At 45.0% G+C, this 22,478-nt stretch overlaps 1 protein-coding gene across 4 annotated transcripts in view; it reads right to left on the minus strand.

The window, feature by feature from the left end:
* Positions 1-5,222: 5,222 nt before the first annotated feature.
* Positions 5,223-22,478, minus strand: part of Mast2 (microtubule associated serine/threonine kinase 2) — a 379,336-nt gene continuing 362,080 nt past the window's right edge. For all 4 annotated transcript variants that reach the window (XM_004639184.2, XM_004639182.2, XM_023724134.1 and 1 more), the window contains 19 exons: positions 21,865-21,966; positions 18,441-18,573; positions 17,315-17,376; positions 16,968-17,053; positions 16,308-16,516; positions 15,204-15,342; positions 13,116-13,248; positions 11,964-12,129; positions 11,493-11,594; positions 11,095-11,217; positions 10,812-10,921; positions 10,345-10,505; positions 9,829-10,112; positions 9,541-9,735; positions 8,232-8,458; positions 7,888-8,010; positions 7,399-7,535; positions 7,080-7,270; positions 5,223-6,797 (listed from right to left, as the gene is read on the minus strand). In XM_004639184.2, the coding sequence (XP_004639241.1) occupies positions 5,278-6,797; positions 7,080-7,270; positions 7,399-7,535; positions 7,888-8,010; positions 8,232-8,458; positions 9,541-9,735; positions 9,829-10,112; positions 10,345-10,505; positions 10,812-10,921; positions 11,095-11,217; positions 11,493-11,594; positions 11,964-12,129; positions 13,116-13,248; positions 15,204-15,342; positions 16,308-16,516; positions 16,968-17,053; positions 17,315-17,376; positions 18,441-18,573; positions 21,865-21,966 (4,203 nt within the window). In that variant the 3' untranslated portion in view covers positions 5,223-5,277. The remainder of the gene's footprint in view (positions 6,798-7,079; positions 7,271-7,398; positions 7,536-7,887; positions 8,011-8,231; positions 8,459-9,540; positions 9,736-9,828; positions 10,113-10,344; positions 10,506-10,811; positions 10,922-11,094; positions 11,218-11,492; positions 11,595-11,963; positions 12,130-13,115; positions 13,249-15,203; positions 15,343-16,307; positions 16,517-16,967; positions 17,054-17,314; positions 17,377-18,440; positions 18,574-21,864; positions 21,967-22,478) is intronic.

A 22,478-nucleotide genomic window follows, 5' to 3' on the forward strand; every position in this document is an offset into this window, starting at 1 on the left:
ACTTTATCTGAGCACTTACTTGGGTGACAGTGGCTAGAATGAACCATGACAGATTAAAAGTTTTGGAAAAATTTCCAGTTTCTAACAATGAAGATAGGAAAAAAAGGGTGTGCTTTTTATTTTTCCTTGTTCATGTTGGAGTTTCAGGATTGGATAAGGTCAGGAAAAATGAACCCCTCCATTATTATTCTGACTTAAAAAGCCCTAAACTAACAGCCAGCACATTGTTTCCCTAAACTGCCAGATTAAAATCTAGCTGAAAGTTTTACCGAGGATGCCAGGCTAATGGCTGCTGCCATGCCTAAGTGGTTTGCACCTGATGTTGAACCTATTTAATACCAGTTGAGAGTCAAGATTGGGTGCAAGGAATCTCTCCTATACAGTTCTTGTGTGTTCTAAATATCTTAAATATAGCAGGATATAGCCCTGCAGTGTTGGTGAGTGTGAGTCTGGACCTTGCTGACAGACACAGGCTATATAGGGTGAGCAGGTGCTGTGTATCTATGCTTGGGCTGGGTTATGGAGAAGGGATGCTGTTCTGTCAGTTGTTCATTCCTTTTTACCCCTTTTTTCAAATCTTGAATTTATTGCTTTGTAGACTCTAAGAACCAAGACGATTTGAGAAATTGGAATTTGTCCTTTCTCTCCATTTGTCACATGGTTTGCTTGATCCTGAACCAGTGAAAATGACATTGGGGCCAGTATACCAACCACTGGGCTCCAAGTATGTTAGGAGCAAGATGCTCCTCCTCCGTCCTGTGGCTTGAGAGCAAGTCTTGGCTTTCTTAGGAGTCTAATCTACATCATATCCCTTGATTTGGGCCCTGGGAATCTCTTGGTATCTTATCTGCAATCTTACTGTGACAGAAGTAGAGACATAGTGTGAGATCAGAGGGGTTCATCATTCTGGCTAAATAAGCCAGCCTTCAACCTGAAAACAGAATGGGGATGGCTAGACACAGGTCCTAGGCCCTTCCTTTCCAGGTGGCACTTTTATCAGAAGACGTCATCTGGCATCTTCCTGGCCATAGGTACCAAAAATTTGCCATGGCTTGGTAGGTTGCCTGTGTTCTTGTCACTGACTAGGCCAAGGATGAAGACTTCTAAACATTTCTACTCCCTGTCCCAAGACATTATGGGATTTTCCATTTACTTTAGACCTCAGACACTCTGAAAAAGCTTTAAGAGCCAGTTTGGTGTCTTCCATGTTTCCTGTTCTTGCTGCAAGAAAACAACTTTGTGTTCTGTTGAGCCAGGAATTGCATCTGGGCAAATCCTGTTTTCTAAGTTGTTCTGTTACCAGTTAAGACTCCAGAGTAGGCCTTAGAAACCAGAGGGTCCAAAGGGGACCTGCATATAGGTCTCTTGCTGCCAATTGCTCACCTTGATCTCCAGCCACTTGTGACAGACAACATTGTTTCCTTACAAATTCCAGCATGTGATTTTGGTGCCGTTGTTACTTGTGAAAAATCTGTTTTTCTGTTGTCTTTGATGTAGTCCAAAAAGATTTCATGTAGTTTACATAAAAATATGATTCACAAGGAAGCCACCTGTGTGTCTTGTGTTGGGACAATTCATACTGTAGTTCCTAGACCACTTTTGCAAATTGTTTGTGTCACCAGATGTGTTCAGACATTGCTGTGCAGTTGTGGGAAGGGCGGGGGAAGGTAAGTGGTAATAACATACTGGTTGGGCATTTTGTTTTTTACCTTCCCCAAGAGGGGATAGTCTGGCCAATTTGCTCCGTAATGCAATAAAGACATTGTAATAAAAACACTTTCTTGTCTTCATGCTATGAAGGGGGTAGGTTGGGGGCAGGCTTGGGAAGGGGACAAGATAAGCATTTGAGGGTGCTGAAAATCATTAGAATGCACCTCTTTGGTAAGCACCAAAAGACAAGTCCTAGGGCTGAACTGGGCCCCCAGAGGTCATGGCATGGTGTTCTCTCCACCCAAAACAGGACATAGACTCAGATATTTAGTGAGATTAAAACAGAGCCACTGGGCTGGTGAGATGGCTCAGTGGTCTAAAGCACCTACTAGAACAAGCTTAGCAAAGCACAGGGACCGCGGTTCAATCCCCCAGCACCACATGCCAGCCAGCCCCGCCCCCTGGTGGGCTGAGCTGGCCACACACACACACACACAATAAATGTAAAATAAATAAATTAAAAAAAAAAACAGAGCTACTTTCTGCTCTCTTCCCATTTGTTTACTGGTTCTCTTCATGTAGTTTTGCTCAGAATTAGAAGTGTTCCTACATTGTATCTGGAGGCTGGGGCTCCTCTTGCCCCACACTCCAAGGAACTTTAGGGTTCTGATTTACGGGGAACATAATTGGCACACAGCCTCTTACCTGGGCAGTGCACCTCTCAGCCATGAGCCTGTGGCCTCACATGTGTACCCAATTACAAAATCAGATTGAGCAGGGGAAGAACCAGTGGTTCTGAATGACCTTGCCTGTGTTCTTCCTCTGCACTATTTTTATTTATTTAAACTAGATTTTAAACTTCAGGACTGTTGATGTGAAGCTGGGGATAGTGGTAAACTGTAAAACCAACAGTCCAGAATCTGAGGCAGGATGTTTGTTGCAAATTCAGGGTCACCCTGGACTATATTGTGTGTTTAAGGCCAGCCTGAACTACATAGTAAGACTCTATCTCATAAGATTAAAAAAAAACTATTACTATGAACTGTGATGACTTCTTTCAATCTTGAGTTGTTCCCACTTACATGCTTGGGACATTGAGATTTTGAACCTCTTGCCTAGCTTCTAAACTCATTGGATGCTTACGTGTCTCACCTGCACTTCAGGCTTGTTCACAGAGGAAAAAGTTGAATTCCTTCTCACCATCTGCCAGTTGCCACATAATTCCTTTCCTTCCCAACTGTTAAATTATGAAGGGGTTGTAGTGCTGAATTCAGAGTTGCTACCTGGTGGTCCTAGCCCTCATTCTATTGTTTAATAGTTGAATGGAATTCTAATTCATGTAACTGTCAGAAATAAGTCACCATCCTTGATAGCTCTGCTTATCTATATGAAACCCTTTACCAATCTGTATTAATTTTATCTTGAATATCAATGAGAGTATCTGATCTCTATTCACTATGTCTAACCCTAATGCCAGAGTCCTCCCTTCCATTCATGCTTTCAAGTTCAGTTTCATATAAACCAGTTATTTGCAAAATACAAACCTGAACCTGTGTAAAACATTTAATAACTTTTCTTCTACAGTGCATCACAAAATTCTTTTTAAAAGAGATGGAATTTATGCTGTGTTGCTGAGTCCAAACTCGAGCTCAAGTGATCCTCTTGCTTCAGCCTTTAAAGCAGCTGGTAGGACAGCCACTGCACTTGGCTTAATTACAAAACTCTTAAAATGACCTGGTATCTTCCAGATTCATTTTCTACCATGCCCTTCACTTGCTGTCCTCTCTGCTAATCTCAATGGCCTCCGAGAGGGCCTTTTCATTCTGCACATTCCCTGGGCAATCTATTTCATACAGCCCTTCCTGATGGGTAATTCTGCATCCTTTCCCACAGTGCATCCTTCCTCCTTCCCTCAACTAGAGCCGACTCCATACTGTCATTTTACTTAAGGCTAACACCCTGGGTCACCCTATGGATTCCAGTCTAGCCTGTCTACACAGTATTCAAGGAACTTCCTAAACCACAAATCTGAAAGTTTCCTTTTGGAAAAATCCTCAATCCTTGTGGGATAATCCAGCAGTGTTTCTCAAAGGCAGCGCCACCAGCACTTATAGTAGGTAGAGTTCCCCCCAACCCCATCTTCCTAACAGTGTTTGGTTATCTGGCCCTCCCCACACTTGTGGTCTGGTGTGCTTCTGACCAGATCCTCAGTCACTGGCACTCTCTTCTTAGCTATCCTCCAGGTGGTGATATGTGGGCCATCTTCCCATTGTTCAATGCAGGCAGCCCACGGTCAGCTGAGTAACTGGAGGAGGAAGTTGAAGGTGCTGAAGTTTGAAATGCTTTCCACCCCACGTGTGGGCTGTGCCATCATGGGAATGCCTGCCCTCTGGAAGCCACTACCCTCTCTATCTAGGACAGCAAAGAGCATCAGGATTCCATAGGTGCCAGCTAGTGGCCTTGAGGTGTATTATTTCCTGGTCTTCAAGCTGCCCGATGCCTCACTTCCGGACCTAGATGTTGGATTGTGGGGTTAATACAACAATCAGCATAAGATAGGTTTGCATTTCGGGGTTCCTCACAGACATTCCTCTTCTAGCCCGGGCACTCCCATTGACCTTGTCTCCTTGCCTTGGGATACGACTGTTAAAGAGTTCTCTCTACCTTGGTCCCACCATATTGTCCCCTTCTTTTGTGCAAATACAGTTGTACTTATTGAGGGCTGCACATGACGTGCACCTGAAGTGCTGGGACCTAAACAGCCCTGCCAGAAATGGCTACAAACAGGACTTATGCAACTTTCTATTTTTATCTCACTTGACCTTTTAGAATTTAGTCAACCCCGCTATCCATTTTGAAACTTTCCTCTCTTGGATTTTATGATTCTCTCCTGGCTGCCGCTTCTGAATTTTCTTTCTTGGTCTTAAATGCCAATGTTCCTGAAAGCATCACTCCTGATACACTGATGATTTTCATCTGTCTAGATTTCTCTCCCTCATTCATCCAGTTCCTTCTTGATGTCCCATAGAGAGCTCAAATACATCCCAAGTTAAACTGTATGTCCTTGTATCATTCTTTTCTCGTTTAATGGCTAAGAGGTACTCCAAGTTAGATGTGAATTCCAGAATCAAAATAAACCTAAGCTCTGATCCTAGCTATGTGTAAGCTATTTACTTTGAAGCAGAAAAGCCTTGAGCTTATCTGTAAAGTAGGAGTATCCGTTTCTACACAGCCTTCTTTGGTTCTCCATCACCCATAAAGTCTAAATTCCTGGCGAACCATTAGATATGGTCCCTTCTTAATCTGTAGATCCATTTTTACTTTAAATTATTTTTGGTTCCTTGAACATACCACATATATATGCTGCACTCTGGACATTCCTTCATAAACCTACCTCTACTCTTCCATTCCCAGCACACTATCTATCACCTATTATTCATGTTTGAGCTCATAGTCTCTGAGAAGTGACTCTAGATTTAGGTGTCCTTCAACTGAGGGTGGAACTGTCCATCTCCACTATATTTCTAGTCATATATATGATAATTTAAGGAAAGAAGCAGGCAAAAAACAGATGGTTTTCAGGAGTGTGTATTACACAGATCTAAGTGCAAGATATGACAACAACTGCTATGTTTGCTTTAATATCTCATCAGATGTCAGTGTGATGTCCTGATGCTTTTGATGGCTCCCTGGTTCTTGGCCCCTCCAGAGCAGGTGGGGTTCAGTCTCTTGGGTGAGTGGGCAGCCTCTGTGTGGAGGATTCTGCCTTCCGTCACCTGAGGCATCAGGCACTTTGGTGATGCTCAGGGATGGCTCTTCTTTCTTCACTTGTACACAATCTGACTCCCATAGCTGGTTTTGGGTGAGAACCTCATGAGGTGGACAGGCCAACCCAGGGGAACTGAGTGACTGTGACTTATCCTCTTCTCCAGAAAACAGATTCTTAGGATGAACCAGAGCTGTGGTATCCAAATCTTGAGAACTGGCTAGCTCACCTACTGCTGTCTTTCTGCTTGGGGATACCTTATCTGGGACCTCAGTAAGGAACTTCCAGGACCATGTGCCTGGCATCCCAGTGGTGGAGCTGGCAGAACAGATGGTGGGGATGCATTCTGAAGAGCTGGGACAAAGTGCTGTCAGTGCCTGGGTGTGGAGGTGCTGGGCCTTTAAGCAGCCTTCACTGGTGGGGAGGTTGGTAGGTCCAGACCTTTCCAGGCTGGAGGGTGGTAAAGAGGAGCTGGTAACCTCCTCAAAGGCCTGTGAGTTTTCGAGACTCCTCTGGGGGAGAGCAGGACCTTCTATTCTAGAAAATCCTACAATGACCCCTGTCCGTAGGCCTGGGGCCATTGGACTCTGGTTCCCTGGGTCCTTAGGCAAGACTGTTTTCTCTTTCCCATCCTCTGCTGCTCCTCTAGGGGGTAGATTCTGGCCCACTTCTAGGTTGGGTGCCAAGCTTGGCTCCTGTACACCCTGGCTGCTCTCTGGCTCCTCATCGGTGTCATCCTCTGAGGAATCTACCTCACGAATAGCTTCCTGTTTTTGCAGTGACTCTCGTCGTTCAGCTCGGTCCTGCCGAAGTGTGCCCAAGGCCCGAGAAGGAGCAGACTGCAGCACTCCCTTCCCTTGCAGTGCACCCTTCCCAGACAGCACAGCCCTGGTTCCAACTACCTCTAGAGAGCTGGCTTCCCTGGGTGGCAGTTCCTTCTTTAGCTCACAGTGGGGCAGGTCAAGCCCATGCTTGTGGGAAGGGGCTCGTTTCTTTTCAGAAGCAGCCAGTGCAGCTGCCAGTTTCTCAGCAGACTGCACCCGCTTAAGTAATGGTGAACGAGGTGGCTCTGCATTCTTGGGCCTGGAGAGCTGTCTGCCAAGTGGAGGTGACAAGTGAAGTTTGGCTGGAAAGGCCTGGGCTCCGTGGCCAGACAGTGGTGATGGAGAACGCTGAGGGGAAGCTGCTGGTGGAGGAGAAGGGGTGTGGGCCAGTGGTGACAGAGGGATGCTGCCTGCTGACTTGCGCCGTGGAGAGCGGTACTGGCGTTGGAGCTTAGGAGCCAGACCATGGAGGGAGCTGGGCCGTGTGTGCGCAGAACCAGCTGGAGAACTGGGCACGCTGGAACTGGGTGAGCTGCTCTGCGATGAATTTCCTCCCACTTTACACAAAAAGACAAAAACAGAGGCTTGTTAGGTGCAGTAAGTGACTGAGAGGCAAGAGACTGAGTCTGAGGGTTCAGCCTTGAAGTGTTCCACCATGGTTCCAGACTACTTTGTTTCTACAGAAACAAAGTCACACCCTCCCTTCATCAACTCCTCCCAAGAATACTGGACTTTTCAGGGGCTGAAACAAATTCAGAGTGGGACATGTAGGAAACAGAGTCCAGATTTTTCCCTATTTCCCAGGAGGTTGTTTCTACTCTGCATAGAGCCCTTTGTACCTGAGTGTATAGCATCAGGGGCCACTCGGTAGCCCTGAGTGGGAGATCGGGGGGAAAGGGTATGGCTGTGTGTAGGAGAGCCTGGCCCACTCTCCCCTGATGACAAAGAGCGGTTAAGGGAAGAAAGGCTGCGGCTGGTGTGCAGCAGGGAGGCCTGCTTTGTGATCTTCCGGAACAGGGAGCTTCTTTTTCTGCAGAGAAAGGAGTCAACAGCTGAGCTGATGCACAGGGCATAAAATACTCTGGGCCCAAAGCTAAGACATCCAGCACAAGCCAACATCTGGTGCTTAGAGCAAATGCTGGAGTAAGTCTTGCTTACCTTTCTTGCCCATCCTTGCCCCGGCTCCGCTTGCTCCTTCGGGCCATCTTGGCCTTGTAGCTGCCTTTCCGAGCCGGCCCCACTTTAATGGAGGTGTTTTCCAGAGGAGTTGTTGAAATAGATACCTTGTTTCCACTCTGGGAAGCACAACAGAGGATGAGGCTAAACCATGATAGGGTGGGGTTCTTTCTCCTGACCTTCACCTTTGACATGGCTTTTGACCCTGCATCTACATGTCTGAACAAGATCGATTTTCACTCTCTCCAATTAGGAAATTGCTTCCACTGGCACTCAGAGTGGTTTGGGGTAGGAAGACACTGAAGAGTCCCCTTGGCCTGTTTGACAGTTCTACTTATAGCTAAAATCCCTAGGCCTTAGCCAGTGAATGTACTGCCTTCTGGAGAAAACCCAGTGCCATACCCTCCCCCTTGCTCCCCCTAAGGCTGAGGTCTTTCAAGGACTACAGCAGGCAGCATTCTTAGGACTAACCTTCAGGATCAGCTCCACCACATCTGTATGCACCAGACCATGTACAGGCTCCCCATTGACGTGGGTGATGAGGTCACCCTGATGAAGCCCTGCTTCACTGGCTGGACCTCCATCTTCCACATGCTATTCCAGCAAGAGAAAAGTTCTTAATCTGGAGCTTAAACAGGAAGTGTGGGGCTTGTGTGGGGCTTGTTTTTGCTTAGCCCTGACCCCTTTCACCACCACCCTTTGACCTCTGTGCATAGTGGGTACAGCAACAAAAGAAAGGACACAGAGGCTCTGCTAAGGGGAAGGAAGAAAAGTGATGAAACTGGGAGACAACAGGTCTAGATGGCCAGACATACCCACACCATGTGGTGCACAGTGTAGACATCTGAGTCACCCATGTAGACACGAATGGCCCGCAGAGTGAAACCATACTTCTTGCCAGCTCGGTGGATGATGATGGGAGGCTTCAGGTTGCCAAGGGCTGGCAAGAAGTCCCTACTTGGAGAAGAGTCCCTGGATGACGGGTTGGATGACTGGGAGTGCGGGGACATAGGGCTGACCAGTGGAGAACAGGTGTGGTGCTCTGGAGAAGAAGAAGCCAGGACTTAGTGGGTCACCGGCCTTGGTCTAGCTCATAGGCTGGCCCTCTGTCTTCTCTGTTGAGTCCTGCCCAGCTCTAGTTACAGATAGATCTAAAGCCCAGGTGCATCTTCTCCACAACTCCTGACCCACAAAGCTGTCTCATCTATCCAGAGCTTCCCAAGCTCATATAGATAGGGGCCTGGGTGATAGGAAACAGCAGCTAGCATTTATGTATCAGGAATGATATATACTCTTTGTGCTTTATTTAAGCATCACAATTATCCTATGAGCTGTGCATGGCGACACATGCCTTTAATCCCAGCACTCAGGAGGCTGAGGAAGATCATTGTGAGTTCAAGACCAGCCTGGACTACGAAGTGAGCTCACAGCCAGCCTGAACTGCAGGGGAGACTATTTAAAAAAAAAAAAAAAGAAAGAAAGAAAGAAAGAAAGAAAGAAAGAAAGAAAGAAAGAAAGAAAGAAAGAAAGAAAAATTATCCTGTGAAGTAGCCACTATTAATATCCACATTTTTTAATAGTTTTTTTTTTCTTTTTCTTTTTTTTTTTTTTTGTCTTCAGGGTCTTACTACACAGCACAGACGTAGTGATCCTCCTGATTTCTGCCTCTCTAGTGCTGGGATTACAGGGGTGTGCAACCATGTCCGGACTCCATCGCCAGCTCAGCGCACCCAAGGGCAGAGTCGGCGTGGCATTGCTTACCTAAGCAAGTGCTTAGTTTGCTGAGCTATACGGCCGGCCCTAATATCCATATTTTTTAAATGAAGAAGCTTGAAAGGGTTAAATAACTTTTAAGAGCCTTTAGTGATGGAGGCAGAAATCGCATATTAGCCCTCAGCCTCAAAGCCTGCATTTATTACATGGTGCTTTCCTGTTCTCTGGCACACACACAACCCCAAAACACCAACACACATCTTCAGAGACTTGTACCTTCACAGCAAAATGACACACAATCTCTGATACATGCACACCCACATACGTATCTGCCACTCATCCCTTCTTAAGCCCATGGAGATTCCAAATTATTTTCTTATGAGTTTGATCTTAGCTCTCCAGAGATCTCACCTGCAGGAATGAGGAGGGAAAGGGCTGTAGCTGAGGCAGACTTGATTACTTTGTTGACAGGGTGAGTGGTGCGTTTCTCTATAGAGTCCCCAGAGAGTAGCCGGTGGCGAGCCCTACGCACAGCCAAGTCACTGATGGCCTTAGCTGTAGCTCCCTCAGCCAACTGTGGGGTCCCACGGCCTCGGGTCTCTATGACTGTGGGATCAAGTAAACAATGAAATGATGTAGCTGAGTCTCCCTCCCTGCAGTATCCCTCAGCAAAGCCCTTTGGCTATCCACTGTGCACACCTGGCCAGGAACTGCCACTCTGGCTAACAGACTCTTCATCCAATTTCAGCTGTCGTTCCACTGGCCGTTCAGGGACAGGCCAAGATGCTCCTTCTCCAGATGGGGGTGTCAGAACCCATATGCCTTCTTGCTGCTGCCTCCTAGGAGTGCTGCGAGCCTCCTCTGGGCCCTCAGGGAAGCGAGGCACATCCAGGAGGCCTGAGCAATGGCGTCGCACTGTCATTGGAGGGCTCGAATCACTCTCTGTGTGGGACGACTCAGACACTGACAGCTGCTTCCGTAATCTGTGAGTCATGAGGCCTGGGGTGAGATGACCCGGGTGGTACCCCTCTTCCCACCCAGGCTTCCTTGTGTTACACGAGAGCTACAGTCACAAAAAATGTCCTCTCAGACATTCTTCTAGGACTGCCCTTGGGAATGCTGTCTCACTGCCATGCCCATCCCAGGATACATTTTCAGAGGCACCCCCTCCCTCCCAATCTGTGCCACCTACTCTGCTGAGCACTAGGTGCTTACATCTCAGGGGAGCCAATCACCCAGCTCCGGTCTCGGGTCTTGAGCCCTGCCAAACCTAGGCTATCTGAGCGGTCCTCCTTTTCCTCGCTCAGGCTGCGCTTGGTAGGGGGTGGTGTCTGGCGTTCCTCAAGCAGGGAGAGCCGTTCCATGCTACTGTATACCTGTGGGCACATGGGACACAATAGGGATAGCTCTGACAACCACACCTCCCAAAGCACAAAAGATATCCCTGGCACTGAGGTATGTGAACAAGTTCTTTCCTTTACTCGGGGGAAATAATTATCCCACTGGTCTAACTTGGCCTGATCCTGGCACCTCTTATGTGAGGAATTGGAGTGGTTCTGTGTAGCCCTAAATCTCTGTTCCAGTCTTCCTAGAGGTGTTCCCAGTGCCTGAGCCTGTCCCAGGTATGTCCCTCAGTAAGTCCTCTTTTCCTGACCTTCTAGGTTGGGACTCCTCAGTCGTACCTTGCTAAACCTCGGAGAGCAGGAAGAGAACTGGCGAATCTCAAGGCAGCCATCCTCACTCACTTCCTCCTCATCTTCTGAGTCCATATGGTGGTATCGCTCCAAGCGGGCTAGGCCAGATATACAAGACAGTTCGCTTCAGAGCCCCTGATGATAGTATCCTTGTGACCCTCTAAGACCTAAGCAAGGTCCTGAAAAGTTACTTTCAATGCCAAGTATGAACAGACATCTTTGAGAAAACAGGTGGGACCTATACTCTACCTTATACCATCAGTAGCCTTACTGTCAAAATAGCTGGTGTCATCCTCTGACTCCAGTTGAGGAATAAATTCAGCCTTCTGGCGAAGAAGTCCTGTCCAGTCCAGTCCCATGAAGAATGGGTGCTGCTTTACCTCATAAGCACCACCTATATACATGGAGGGCATGGGCTAAGGGGTGGAATGAGCTGTGTAGAGTCTGGGGCAGCAAATCAAGAGAAATCAAGGGGGAAGCTGACCTTGAAAAAGGCCTAGAAACCCTAGCTCCAGTACCTTTCTCTTTTTGTACCTATATAGGGCACAGGACAGAATTTTAGGATCCAGCGGTCCTGCCTGCACCTGAACCCTGAATCTCAGGGTGTGAAAACTGGCCACCCATCTCCCCATTCCAAGAAGTAAGAAAGGAGAGTGAGGCATGACCTACCTGTGCCCAGTCTCTCCAGAGGGTTTTGGTGAAGCAGTTTGGAGGTGAGGTCTTGGGCCTCTGTGGGCAGTGCATCATCACCCTCAGGCCACACAATCTCATCTGATGTCATCAGGAGTGAAAAGGGAAAGAGAAATTGTTGGTAGAGTGGAGAAATGCAGAAGGCAGCCCCAGGATAGTACAGGGAAGCAAAAAGGTCCCACCCCAGAACCCCTAAAAGCCTAGCTTAGGTATCAGGAATACCATGTATAAGTGGGAGTCACGTGAACACAGACAGATCAAGCTTCAGGGGACACAGTGCATGGGTGTGCACCCACAAAGACACCCCCACTCCAACTGCCAAACCCAAGAAGCAAGCATATCAGACACTCACAGATTTAGAACAAGAGCTCCAGAGACTCACAGGTGCATGCATAAATCATATTTGTAGATCCGGACTGACTCCACACTGGACCAGATGATGGTACCTACCACTGATCACTTGCCCAAAGAGCTCCTCCGGAGTGTCTCCAAAGAAAGGGACGCAACCCACCAGGAACTCATACAGGATTATGCCCATGGCCCACCAGTCTACTGGCTTTCCATAGCCCTGACGCAAGATCACCTCTGGTGCTATGTACTCCGGCGTCCCGCATACCTGGGCACAGAGAAGCCAGGCTGGCTCAGCATCCTGAGGCAGTTCACTGGTATGATGGCTGGATGGGTATGGTTATTACCACCCCCAGAGCAAAAAAGTCTCTAACTGAAGTCTCAGTCAATAAATGAGATCAATGGGAGCCCTTGGAAACTGGAGTTGGATCTCTGGGTGGGGTGGATTTACTATATTTCCTTTTTAACCAAAATGTCTAATTATAGTTGGAAACTGCCATCCCCTGAGCTCCTACTGCCCCTTTTGGAATCTGGTCCCATAAATGATCTTTGCCCTCTAGCTTCCCAAATAATGGAACTTACCAGTCATATGACTACCACAGGGACTTGTGAACATTATACTTAAAATGTCAAATCAGGGAATCCTAGGCTACTCTCAGAAAACAGAGTCACAGTCCAATGGGAATTTGGAGCTATGTTCTAAGAACAATAAGCCCCAGGAAAGCCTTGCCCTTCACTCGGGCTACAGCTTCAGCACTGATCCCATATAAAGCCCTGTATTTATGGTTATATGACTGATTTTCTCTAAACTCCAAGAAGGAAGATGACTGGATTCATAGTCACATAATTCTCATGGCCCATCCTGTTTTATGTTGTTTTTCTTTTGTTGTTGTTGGTGGTGGTGGTGTTATGTTTTTGGGTAAACTGAGGGTGTTTAATCACACCGAGCTAATCATCAGGCCTTTTATAAAAATATTTTTTATTTAGAGATAGGATCTTGCTAAGTTGCCCAAGGAGGGCTCAAACTTGGTGATCCTCTTGCCTTAGTCTCCCAGAGTGCTGGTATTATAGTCATACATCACACTGCCTAACCCCCTCTTGTTTTCCAAATGTGCTACCTATTTCAGTGCCTCTCTGGAATCAAATGTAGAAAAGATTCCAGTATTAACATCTGGTCACAGGGTAAACATGTAGTTCTAAGAACTAAGTTAAGAGGTCTGGAATTCAACCCCCAAGGTTTCACCACTACCTTACCTGCTTGTCAAGGAACTCTCGGGCATCTTTCTCAATGTGGCCTTCATACAAATTGGTTGTCAGACTCATAAGGCCAATTTTAGAAAGTCCAAAGTCAGTGAGTTTGATGTGCCCCATGGATGTAATCAGGAGGCTGAAAGATTACAGAAACAAAACCATGGCGTTATCTTCTGGTTGTCTAAGAATGCCAATTTTAATATTTATCAAATTTCCCCACCCAGACCTTGCTGGAGTACTGTGGGACTTAAGCAGAGGCAGCTGTGAAAATACTAAACAGCTTTGATTTTCTACATATATATTGCCTGTGCACAGCAGTTAACCTGCCTTTTTGTCTATCCCCATGGCTGTTTTTATTTCCCTTTCAATACTTTCTTTTTCACAGAACTAAGATCTGCTCATCCTAAGCCTGTTGCTCTAACCAATCCTGGTCTTCTCTTCTCATTTGAGTGGCTCACAATACCCATTTTAGTATAAGGGGAAGAAAAGGACACACAATCTGGCTCTGTGTCCACAGTTGTCTTGGAAGGCTGGATGAGAGAAATTAGGAATCAGATCTCTTTGCATACATACTCTGGAAGTCACTTCATTTTGTGCCAAAATCTTCATCTTCCACCCTTTTTCCTAGTAACTCTCAAGTCACTATCTCTGGCTCTGATTTATGACTAGACACATAACTGTCTACCAACTGTCCAGATATCACAAATTAAATCTGCTTCAAACAAAAGCCTGACTCTTAACTGGCTCCTCTTCTAAATTAAAAACGGTATTTTCTGTCATCTACTGAGCTTTGAAAATACTTTGATTAATACTGCAATAAACTGAAAATGCTCTGGAGCTAGCTCAGTAGTATAGCATTTGCCTAGCATGTGCAAGCCCCAGGGTTCAATCTCTGGTGCTATTTAAAAGAAAAAATCCTGGCCCCCAAAAGGTTTTCTAGAGCAACTAATAGTAAAAGTATTAGACTCATTATAGATAGAAAGAACATGAGGCTCAGGCAAATTTAATTAACAAGCCAACCTCACAGAGTTAACAAGCATGAAGTGATCATCTGAACTCAGGTCTAATATCAAAGCTTCTTTTTACATGAGGCTTACCACCCTGTTCCAGCCCCAAGCTAGAAATCTCAAAGCTATCTGAGCCTCCTTCTGCTTCCTTTACTTTTTTATTTTTTTTTTGGCGGAACGGAGGATTGAACTCAGACCTTTGCACTTGCTAGGGAAGCGCTTATTCCACTGAGCCATCTCCCCAGCCCCCTCACTTTCCTTTTTAGCCTCGGCCCCACACTTGTCCTTCTATTTCCCTACATTAGTCTCTTTCTGCCCCATCCTGCTCCACTAACATGATCTAGGCACTCCTGTGTTGGCCTGGTTTCTTGAAGTAGTCTCACACCTTCTATTGGCAATAACCTTTCTAAAAATAAACCAAAATCTCATGGTTTGATAGAGATGGCATCTCAAAGGTATGTCATTTTATCCTACTTTTGGTTAACAGGCTCTTCAAAAATTCTCTGGGTCCTTTTAGAGGAAAACCTAAATTTAAAAGGGCCCTTGATATTTAACCACTGCCTTTGCCTAAGATACAGACATATACTATCTGTAGTTCTTGAATGGGTCACGTCATACCTGTACATCTCAATAGATGTTGCCCTCCTGCTTCAGAAACTACAGCCCACATTTTCCCAATTAACTAAAGTCCTCCAAGAAGTAGCCTATATATGTTATATTATACGCCTCCCACACTACACTTAAATTCTGTATAGTGCTGGCACAGAACAGCTGTCAGTAAATGTTGTAATACCCATTCAGCAATCTATTATTAGATGTGCCAGTATTTTTGTTGTTGTTGTTTTGTTTAGTTCTTCAGCGGAGCTCCTCAGTGATGCTTTCATGTCACTGAAGCTTTATGATGTTCCTGGCAGACCCTGTGGCAATGATCTTTGCATATGGGAATGTCAGGGCTTAGAAGGACACACACATGAACACTGTTTCCTAGCAGCCATTCTTGGATAGATTCAAGTGTTCTGAGTTTGTATTTATTGAGAAACTCGAGAGGGAGATCTTAGACAATGGACCTAGATTGTGGGCATACTTATCAGGCTTGAGGTCACGGTGCACAATGCCATAGTTGTGTAAATATTCCAGGGCCAGCACAGTTTCTGCAAAGTACAGACGCACCATATCCACAGGCAAAGCACCAATGTTCTTCAACAGAGTAGCACAATCTCCTCCTGCAAGAAGCCCAGGCTACCATGAGGGAAAGATCTGGATTCTTGTTCTAGCCAGTTCTGAGTTTGCTGTCTAGAGTACCCTGGTGCTGGAAATTGTGATTCTAGCCCCTCTACTGCTGACATAGTTGGAACTGAGTATGAAGGGGAGAGGAAAGTAAAGTGAACTTTCCATGGCAAGACTATCATGTGGGTGAGAAAAAAAAAGACCTAAGCCTTCATGCCTGCATGATGACTTGTAGGGATAAGACTTGAGTTATTATAAGATAGGAGCACTGTTAAATATTTAACAGCTGAGACTACCATTGATTCGTTTCTTTCCTATTGGCTTTCATTAGTTTTCTTTTCTTTTGCTTCCATTAGTTTCTAAGTAAAATAACACTATAAATTCCTAGCATATACTTATAGAATTAGACAGGCAGTTTTGTTCAGCTTCAATTTTAAGGCTTAGGGAAAATATCTTTGGGAACTATATACAACTATGAGAAGGTGAGAAGGCAGTCATTGCAGAGCCCTTCCTATCTCCAGGACTCTTCTCTATGCAGCCCTACTAGTGCATTCTCAAAACATTCTGAGTGGCTTTAATGGGTGACCGCTTTACAAAGCATCAGCCTGGGCAATGGTTCCTGTTTCTTCCAAGCACTAATCCTATTAACACCTGGCCTTGGGCTCTCATGGTTCTGCTACCTCTTTTTTCCTGTCATATGCTGGCTGAAGAGGGTATGCATAGTTTGAGTAGAATTCTATAGTTGATGGGCTCTTACATTTTGTCTCAGGGTACCTCTTACTGTAGCTGACATGGGCAGCCTCATAATAAGGCAGGGAGCTTTGTTCTCAAATGGTCACTGAAATCCTGTGGCAGAAACCAATGCCAAAGAGGACTTGGAAGCTGGCCCTGGAACTTCACTCCCATGTGAGGCTTTGGCTCCCATTTAGGGCTAAGGCTCAAACTACCACAGCCCCAGTACCTTCAACATACTCCATCACCATGCACAAGTGGCGCTTGGTCTCGAAGGAGCAGAACATGCTGACCACAAAAGGATTCTCAGCAAAAGTCAGTATGTCACGCTCCACAAAGGCCTGCTGGATCTGGTTCCGTAGGATCAGGTTCTGCTTGTTGATTTTCTTCATGGCAAAGCGCTGCCGGGTGGACTTGTGCCGTACCAGGAATACAGCCCTGAGAAACACAACATAGCCCAGCCTAGCCTGCATGGGCTTCAGTACCTAAACTACGTTCCCAACCACCCAAACTGCTTTTTTACATCATATAAATGAATAGAAGAAAGAAGCACAGCTGTGCACATTAATGAGAGGGATCTTGGTCCCCTAACCCTTACAACTTAGAAGTTTCCTGACAGACCATGTCCTGAGGAACATAGCTCAGTGGTTCCAGAGCTCAGGGACAGGAGGAGTGCTACCAAAGAGGGCTGAGAATCTTGCCTGAGAAAAGAATAATGCTCCAATGTCAGAGGAAACAATTCTCGTCTTTCCATGAGGCTTCAGGAAGGGAGAAGGTCCACCCTAAGGCACCTACTGCCCAGGGAATTGGGAAACATATACTTCTAGAAGGAAGAGACCAAGGGCTGACTCAACTCCTTTCCTGGCCACACTCTGAACCCTGCCTTTACCCATAAGCGCCATTGCTGATGAGCTTAATGGTTTCAAAGTCCTCTTCAGAGGGAGTCTTTTTAGATGGCAGACATGCCCCACGGCTCTGGAAGACAAGGGAAAGGCAAGAGGCAAGCATGCTTCTGGAAGCTCACATGCAGGGGGATCTATGGCACCAGTCCCAGCTCAGCACTCAGCTATGCTGGAGTCTTGTGCCCATTCTTCCCGCAAAGCAGCATGCCTTCTCAGTGTTTGCAGCTGCCAACTACACATCCTTCTTCAGGTATTCTCTTAAAGAGAATTAACAGTCCTTGGGTTCATAGGACTCAGCCTCCAGGATTGGAGCAGGAGCTCAAGTTTTTTTTACCTCGACTGAATCATCTGTCTCTGGAGTATCAGGACTGTCATAGCTGCTCAAATGGGCCATTTCTAGAAACATAAAAGGACACAAAAGAAAAAAATGTGTGTGACAATGTCAGATATCATGGTACTGGGGCTGGGGATTTGGCTCTGCAGTAGAATGCTTGCCTAGCAAGCTGGAAACCCTGGGTTCAGTCCTTGGCACTAAAACCAAAAAACAAACCTCCTCTAAAAAACAATTCAATAGGGGCCAGGGAGATGGCTCAGTGGAATAAGTGCTTCCCTGATAAGCACAAGTGACTGAGTTCAATCCCTGGTTCTAAAAAAAAAAAAAACCAAAACAAAAAAAAAAAAAAAAAAAAAAAAAAAAAAAAAAAAAAACAATTCAATCAAAAAAAAATACAGTAAAATAAAAAAAGACCAAAAACAAACAAGGCAACAGACATGATGGTACCTGAAGTTCACACAAAAGGTACATGTGAGGTAGGCATTAGTGCCTTCTGCCTGAGATGCAAGTACAATCTTAGAACTCTGTCTTTACTGTAGTCATAGATTTTGCATCAGCAATCAAGCCAAATGTTATTGTACCACTATTTCAAGAAGTCTAGTGACACTGACAAGGTCTGGCCAAAAGTTTCTCTCAAACTTGGCACATATCCTGGAAAATAAGGTTTAAGGCTGGCTTACCAGTACCTATCCCGCTGTCCTAGACTATTTTACTTGCTGGAATGGGCTGGGAAGCAGGGGAAACAGAACAAGACAACTATTGACCAGGATGTAGAAGCCCATAGTTCATGGAGGAGTTCAGCATGAAGCCAGATGAATGCAGATATCCTGAACTGGACTACTCCACAGATAGGCAGATTTGTAAGGTAGTCAGCAGGAGAAGAAAAAAGTACATACATGAAGAGGGCCATTTAACTATGATTGTGGTCCTTTATCATAAACCTCATTTGATAGGAGGCTCTAAATCCAACCTGGCTGGGTCCAAGGGAGCTAGAAGGTCCTGGGACATAGAAGGAAAGGAACTGACAGACCACAAAGTGCCTCATATAGTCCTAAGGCTTCTGATACCATATTGTGCTCACACCCAAGCTAAATCTCTTCTTTGAAATATCAGGCAGCATGCTCACCTTCAAGGGGGTCCCGTGTAAGGCCCAGTTGGCCAACAATGTAGCGGGGAATGTCACATTTAATTCCATGTCCCTCTTTGGCATGGCCTTCAGCTGCTTCTAACAGGTGATAGAATTCTTCAGGGTCAAACTCCTGTGCAAAGAGAGATAGTGAGTGGTGAGAGATACACCTCTGGTTTTACATAATATAGCAGAAAGGGACAAATAATGCGGCTTTGTCTTTGTAGTACTCTGAATATCGAGAAACAATATGATTTGGGGATTACAGTAGTAGGGGTAAAGCTATCTTACAGGCCATGCTCAGGTAACCTCCTAAGCGTGTCTTCACAGCAATAAGAATAAGAGCTTTTGGTTTTTAAAAATCTCAGCCTATTAACGTGGTGTTGGAGCCTTTCAGTACAGAGCAGTCCTGCCACACATTCAATTGTAGCTCCCAGCCCTAGTGACAAATGAAAGGCTCCAAATATTTACCAAGTACCTCTTGTGTGTAAGAAGTTGATGATCCAGTCCTTGCTTTCATATTATACAAAGGCCTTACTTCTGAGTGTCTAGCAAATGTCACACTCTGAGCTAAATCCTAAGAATTCTTTGACCCCAGTGAAGAAAAGTATGGCTCACTGGGATGCACTGGGCTGGGGAGATAGCTCAGCAGAATAAGCACTTGCCTGGCAAGCACAAAGGCCTGAGTTCAATCCCTGGTTCTGCCAAAAACAAAAACAAAATGGGATGCACTGACCCATCCATCCATGGTTGCAAAAATAGGCAAGAACAGACAAACAGCAAGCAAACTTGCCTGGCTTCGAGCTTATGCTTCACCAGACTTTATGTTCTCTAGTCTCTCCACTTCGTACTTGCTTTCAATCTCCTAGTCCCTGCTGGAGAACTATACTACTACCTATCTGGATGTCATCTAAGACAGATCTGGAAGTCCTGTTGACTTCTTATTCTTTCTCAGCTCTGATCAGAATAATGTTTACCTTATAAATACCTCTCAAATCCACTTATCTTTTCTCCTCCCATGGTCCTAGTTCTGGCTACCCCATCTCACATGAATTGTTTTAAGTATCTTGGAAGTGGTTTCCCTATTTCGTCCTGCCCTCTCTTCCAATTTACAGCTATAAGGACGCCAAAGTGATTTTTTTTTTTTTTTTAGAACTAAATAACAAATAGGAAACACTAATATATGTAATAACATGTATAAATCTCAAATAAATACTACATTGAGTGAAAGAAGTTAGAACATACTAGTTTTGTAACTTGAAACTACAAAAGTAAGCCTCTCCATAGGGAGAGAGCAAAAAAGTGGTGCCTGGAAGACAAGATAAGGGACCGATCTCAAAGAGGCACATGAGAACTTTTTGTGGAGACAGAAATGTTATCTAGAACCAGGGATGTAGCTCAGCGGCCAGTGCCTGCTTGACAAGCACAAGGTCCCAAGTTTGATTTCTGGTACCAAAAAAAAAGAAAAAGAAAATGTCAGTTATAGTAGTGATTACACAGATGTGTGTTTTTGCTAAAACTCAATGAAATTTATAGTCCAAAAGGATATATTTTACTATATGCAAATTATACCTAATATAGTTGGCTAAGAAAAAAGTCATTTTGACTGTGATACCTACTAACTTAAACTTTCTGGTAGTTCCAAGTGGCCTGAAATATAAGACAAACTCCTGAGCTGAAAAATCTAACACCCTCATGGTCTTGAATGACTTATCTTCCAGTTTCACCCTTCACCAAATCTTCAAACACATCCTGCCCTTCACTTCATGTCCCATTTTACGTTCATCTGGCAAATTTGTGGTCATCCTTCAGGTTACTAAACAGCCCACATGTCCTCCATGAAGCTTTTACTACATGTTTATTCTTTTTTTAAAAAAAAAATTATTTGGTACAGGGTCTCGCTACGCAGCTTGGTCTCATAGTGATTCTCCTGTCTCGGCCTCCCCAGTGCTGGAATTACAGGCATATACCACCACGCCAGGGGCCCAGCATGGCAGGCGGTACCAGGGAGTGAACTCCAGTCCTTGTGCTTATCAGGCAGGCACTTAGACTGCAGAGCTACCTCCCCAGCCGTACTATATGTTTATTCTAAGGAGCACTCTAAGCACTGCTTTCATTAGGTTCCCAGTGCACCTTGTACTGATCTCAGTTGTGACACTTAAAATACAAAATCATTATTTACATGTCCACATGCCTTCTACTTGCTGATGCCACTAAAGAGGAAGCAGCCTGAGTCAGGAACTCTAGTATATTCCTATGTGTTCTTCCAGTGTCTACCAATAAAGTAAATACTCAATAAAATGTAGCTAATTGATTAAATGAAAGATTTCAATTGTCAAAACTAAACTACCCTCTGTTCTCAATGCTTCTAGGTCCAAAGGCTCACTCCAACTTGGGGTAAGAATGGGCTTGACTATTACTTTGTGCCCTCAGGACCATTCTTTTGTCCTTACAGGAACCTGTTTAGTCTGCTGATGCTTGCAAACTGTATTTTAAAAATGTTTTTATTTATACATGTTTAAAATACATAATGATTATATTGCTCATGGGGAGTTGGTATATGTGTATAACACATCTTAATTCTCTTCCTCTTCCCTCCATGTCTTGGTCCTCTTACCTTTTGAAAATATCTTCCTATTTCTTATTATCTATCTTTTACTTTGCTCTTTATATTTTGGGTTTCTCATGTAAGAGAAACCATGCTTGTGTGTCATGATTTAATATGTTTGTATATTAAGTGTGTATGTCTGATTTATTTCAGTTAACATCACAGTCTCAACATGCATCCATCTTCCTACAAATAACTCAAGTTTATTCTTTTTTATGGTATAGTAAGTACACCATTATATATAAAAAGCACATTTAGCACCTTCTTAGACAAAGCGCAGTGGCTGGGGTTCGATCCCTGGTGTGCTGTGCCAACACCACCCCTGGGGCATGCTGAGATGGCGATGGAGACTGGGCATGGTGGCACGTGCCTGTAATCCCCATGCCTGTAATCCCAGTGCTTGAGAGGCTGAAAACAGGAGGATCACTATGAGTCCGATTTATGTAGTGAGACCCTGCAGATCCTGTACTAAATATATTTAAAAAAAAAAAAGCACATTTATTTTATCTGCTCATTTGCTGATGGACATACAAACCACTCCCACAATTTAGCTAATATGAGTTGCACTGTTATAAATTTACATTCCCACCAACAATGCAGAGTGCCCCCCTCCCAATGACCTCTGCAGTATTTGTATTTCATTCCTTTATGAGAGCTTATAAGGTCAAACCTAGTGTTGTTTAAATTTTGAAAATCATATTTAAATAAAGATCTCAGAAATGGTAGTGGTACTACCATAGTTCTACTGTGGACAAAATATTTCCTCTATAGCCCTCTCTCCCATCTTCCCACCTAAGCTTCTCAGAGACTACTTACCAGGCACTCTAGGAGTCGAGCTGGGCGGGCAATGACAATCATCAGTTTTTTTACCAGCTGCATTACAAAAGTCACCTCGGAGCTCTCTGAGCGCTCATGAGCCTAAAGAGACACAAAGGCTGTTTAGGAACTTACAGGCCAAATGTGGCTAAGCTAAGTGGGACTGGACTGGGCAGAGCTGACTACAAGAAAAAAATACTTGGTAGTAGAGAGAACTCTATAAAACAAAGCAGGGGGCCTGGCCGTAGCTCAGGCCTTTAAGTGGCTGCTTCCACAAAGCTGTCAGCCTCAGGTTGCTGGAGTTCGAACCTCACACCTCTCCAGCTGGCCAAAAGTGCCCTGAAGGCATTCGAGGAAGAAAAAAAAAAACAAAAAAACCTTATTCCATTTTAGAGGCCATGGGGAAAAAGGAACCCTTCTCCACTGCTGGTGGGAGTGCACACTGGTGCAACCGTTATGGAAATCAGTATGGAGACTCCTTAGAAAAGTTGGTCTGGAAATCCCCTTTAAACCAGCAATTCCTCTACTGGGAATTTTTCCAGAGGATCTGAAAACATCATATCATAGGGATATATGTGTGCCTATGTTTATAGCAGCACAATTTGTGATAGCCA

The sequence above is a fragment of the Octodon degus genome, unplaced genomic scaffold, assembly GCF_000260255.1.
Source record: "Octodon degus isolate 3935 unplaced genomic scaffold, OctDeg1.0 scaffold00107, whole genome shotgun sequence".
NCBI lineage: Eukaryota > Metazoa > Chordata > Mammalia > Rodentia > Octodontidae > Octodon > Octodon degus.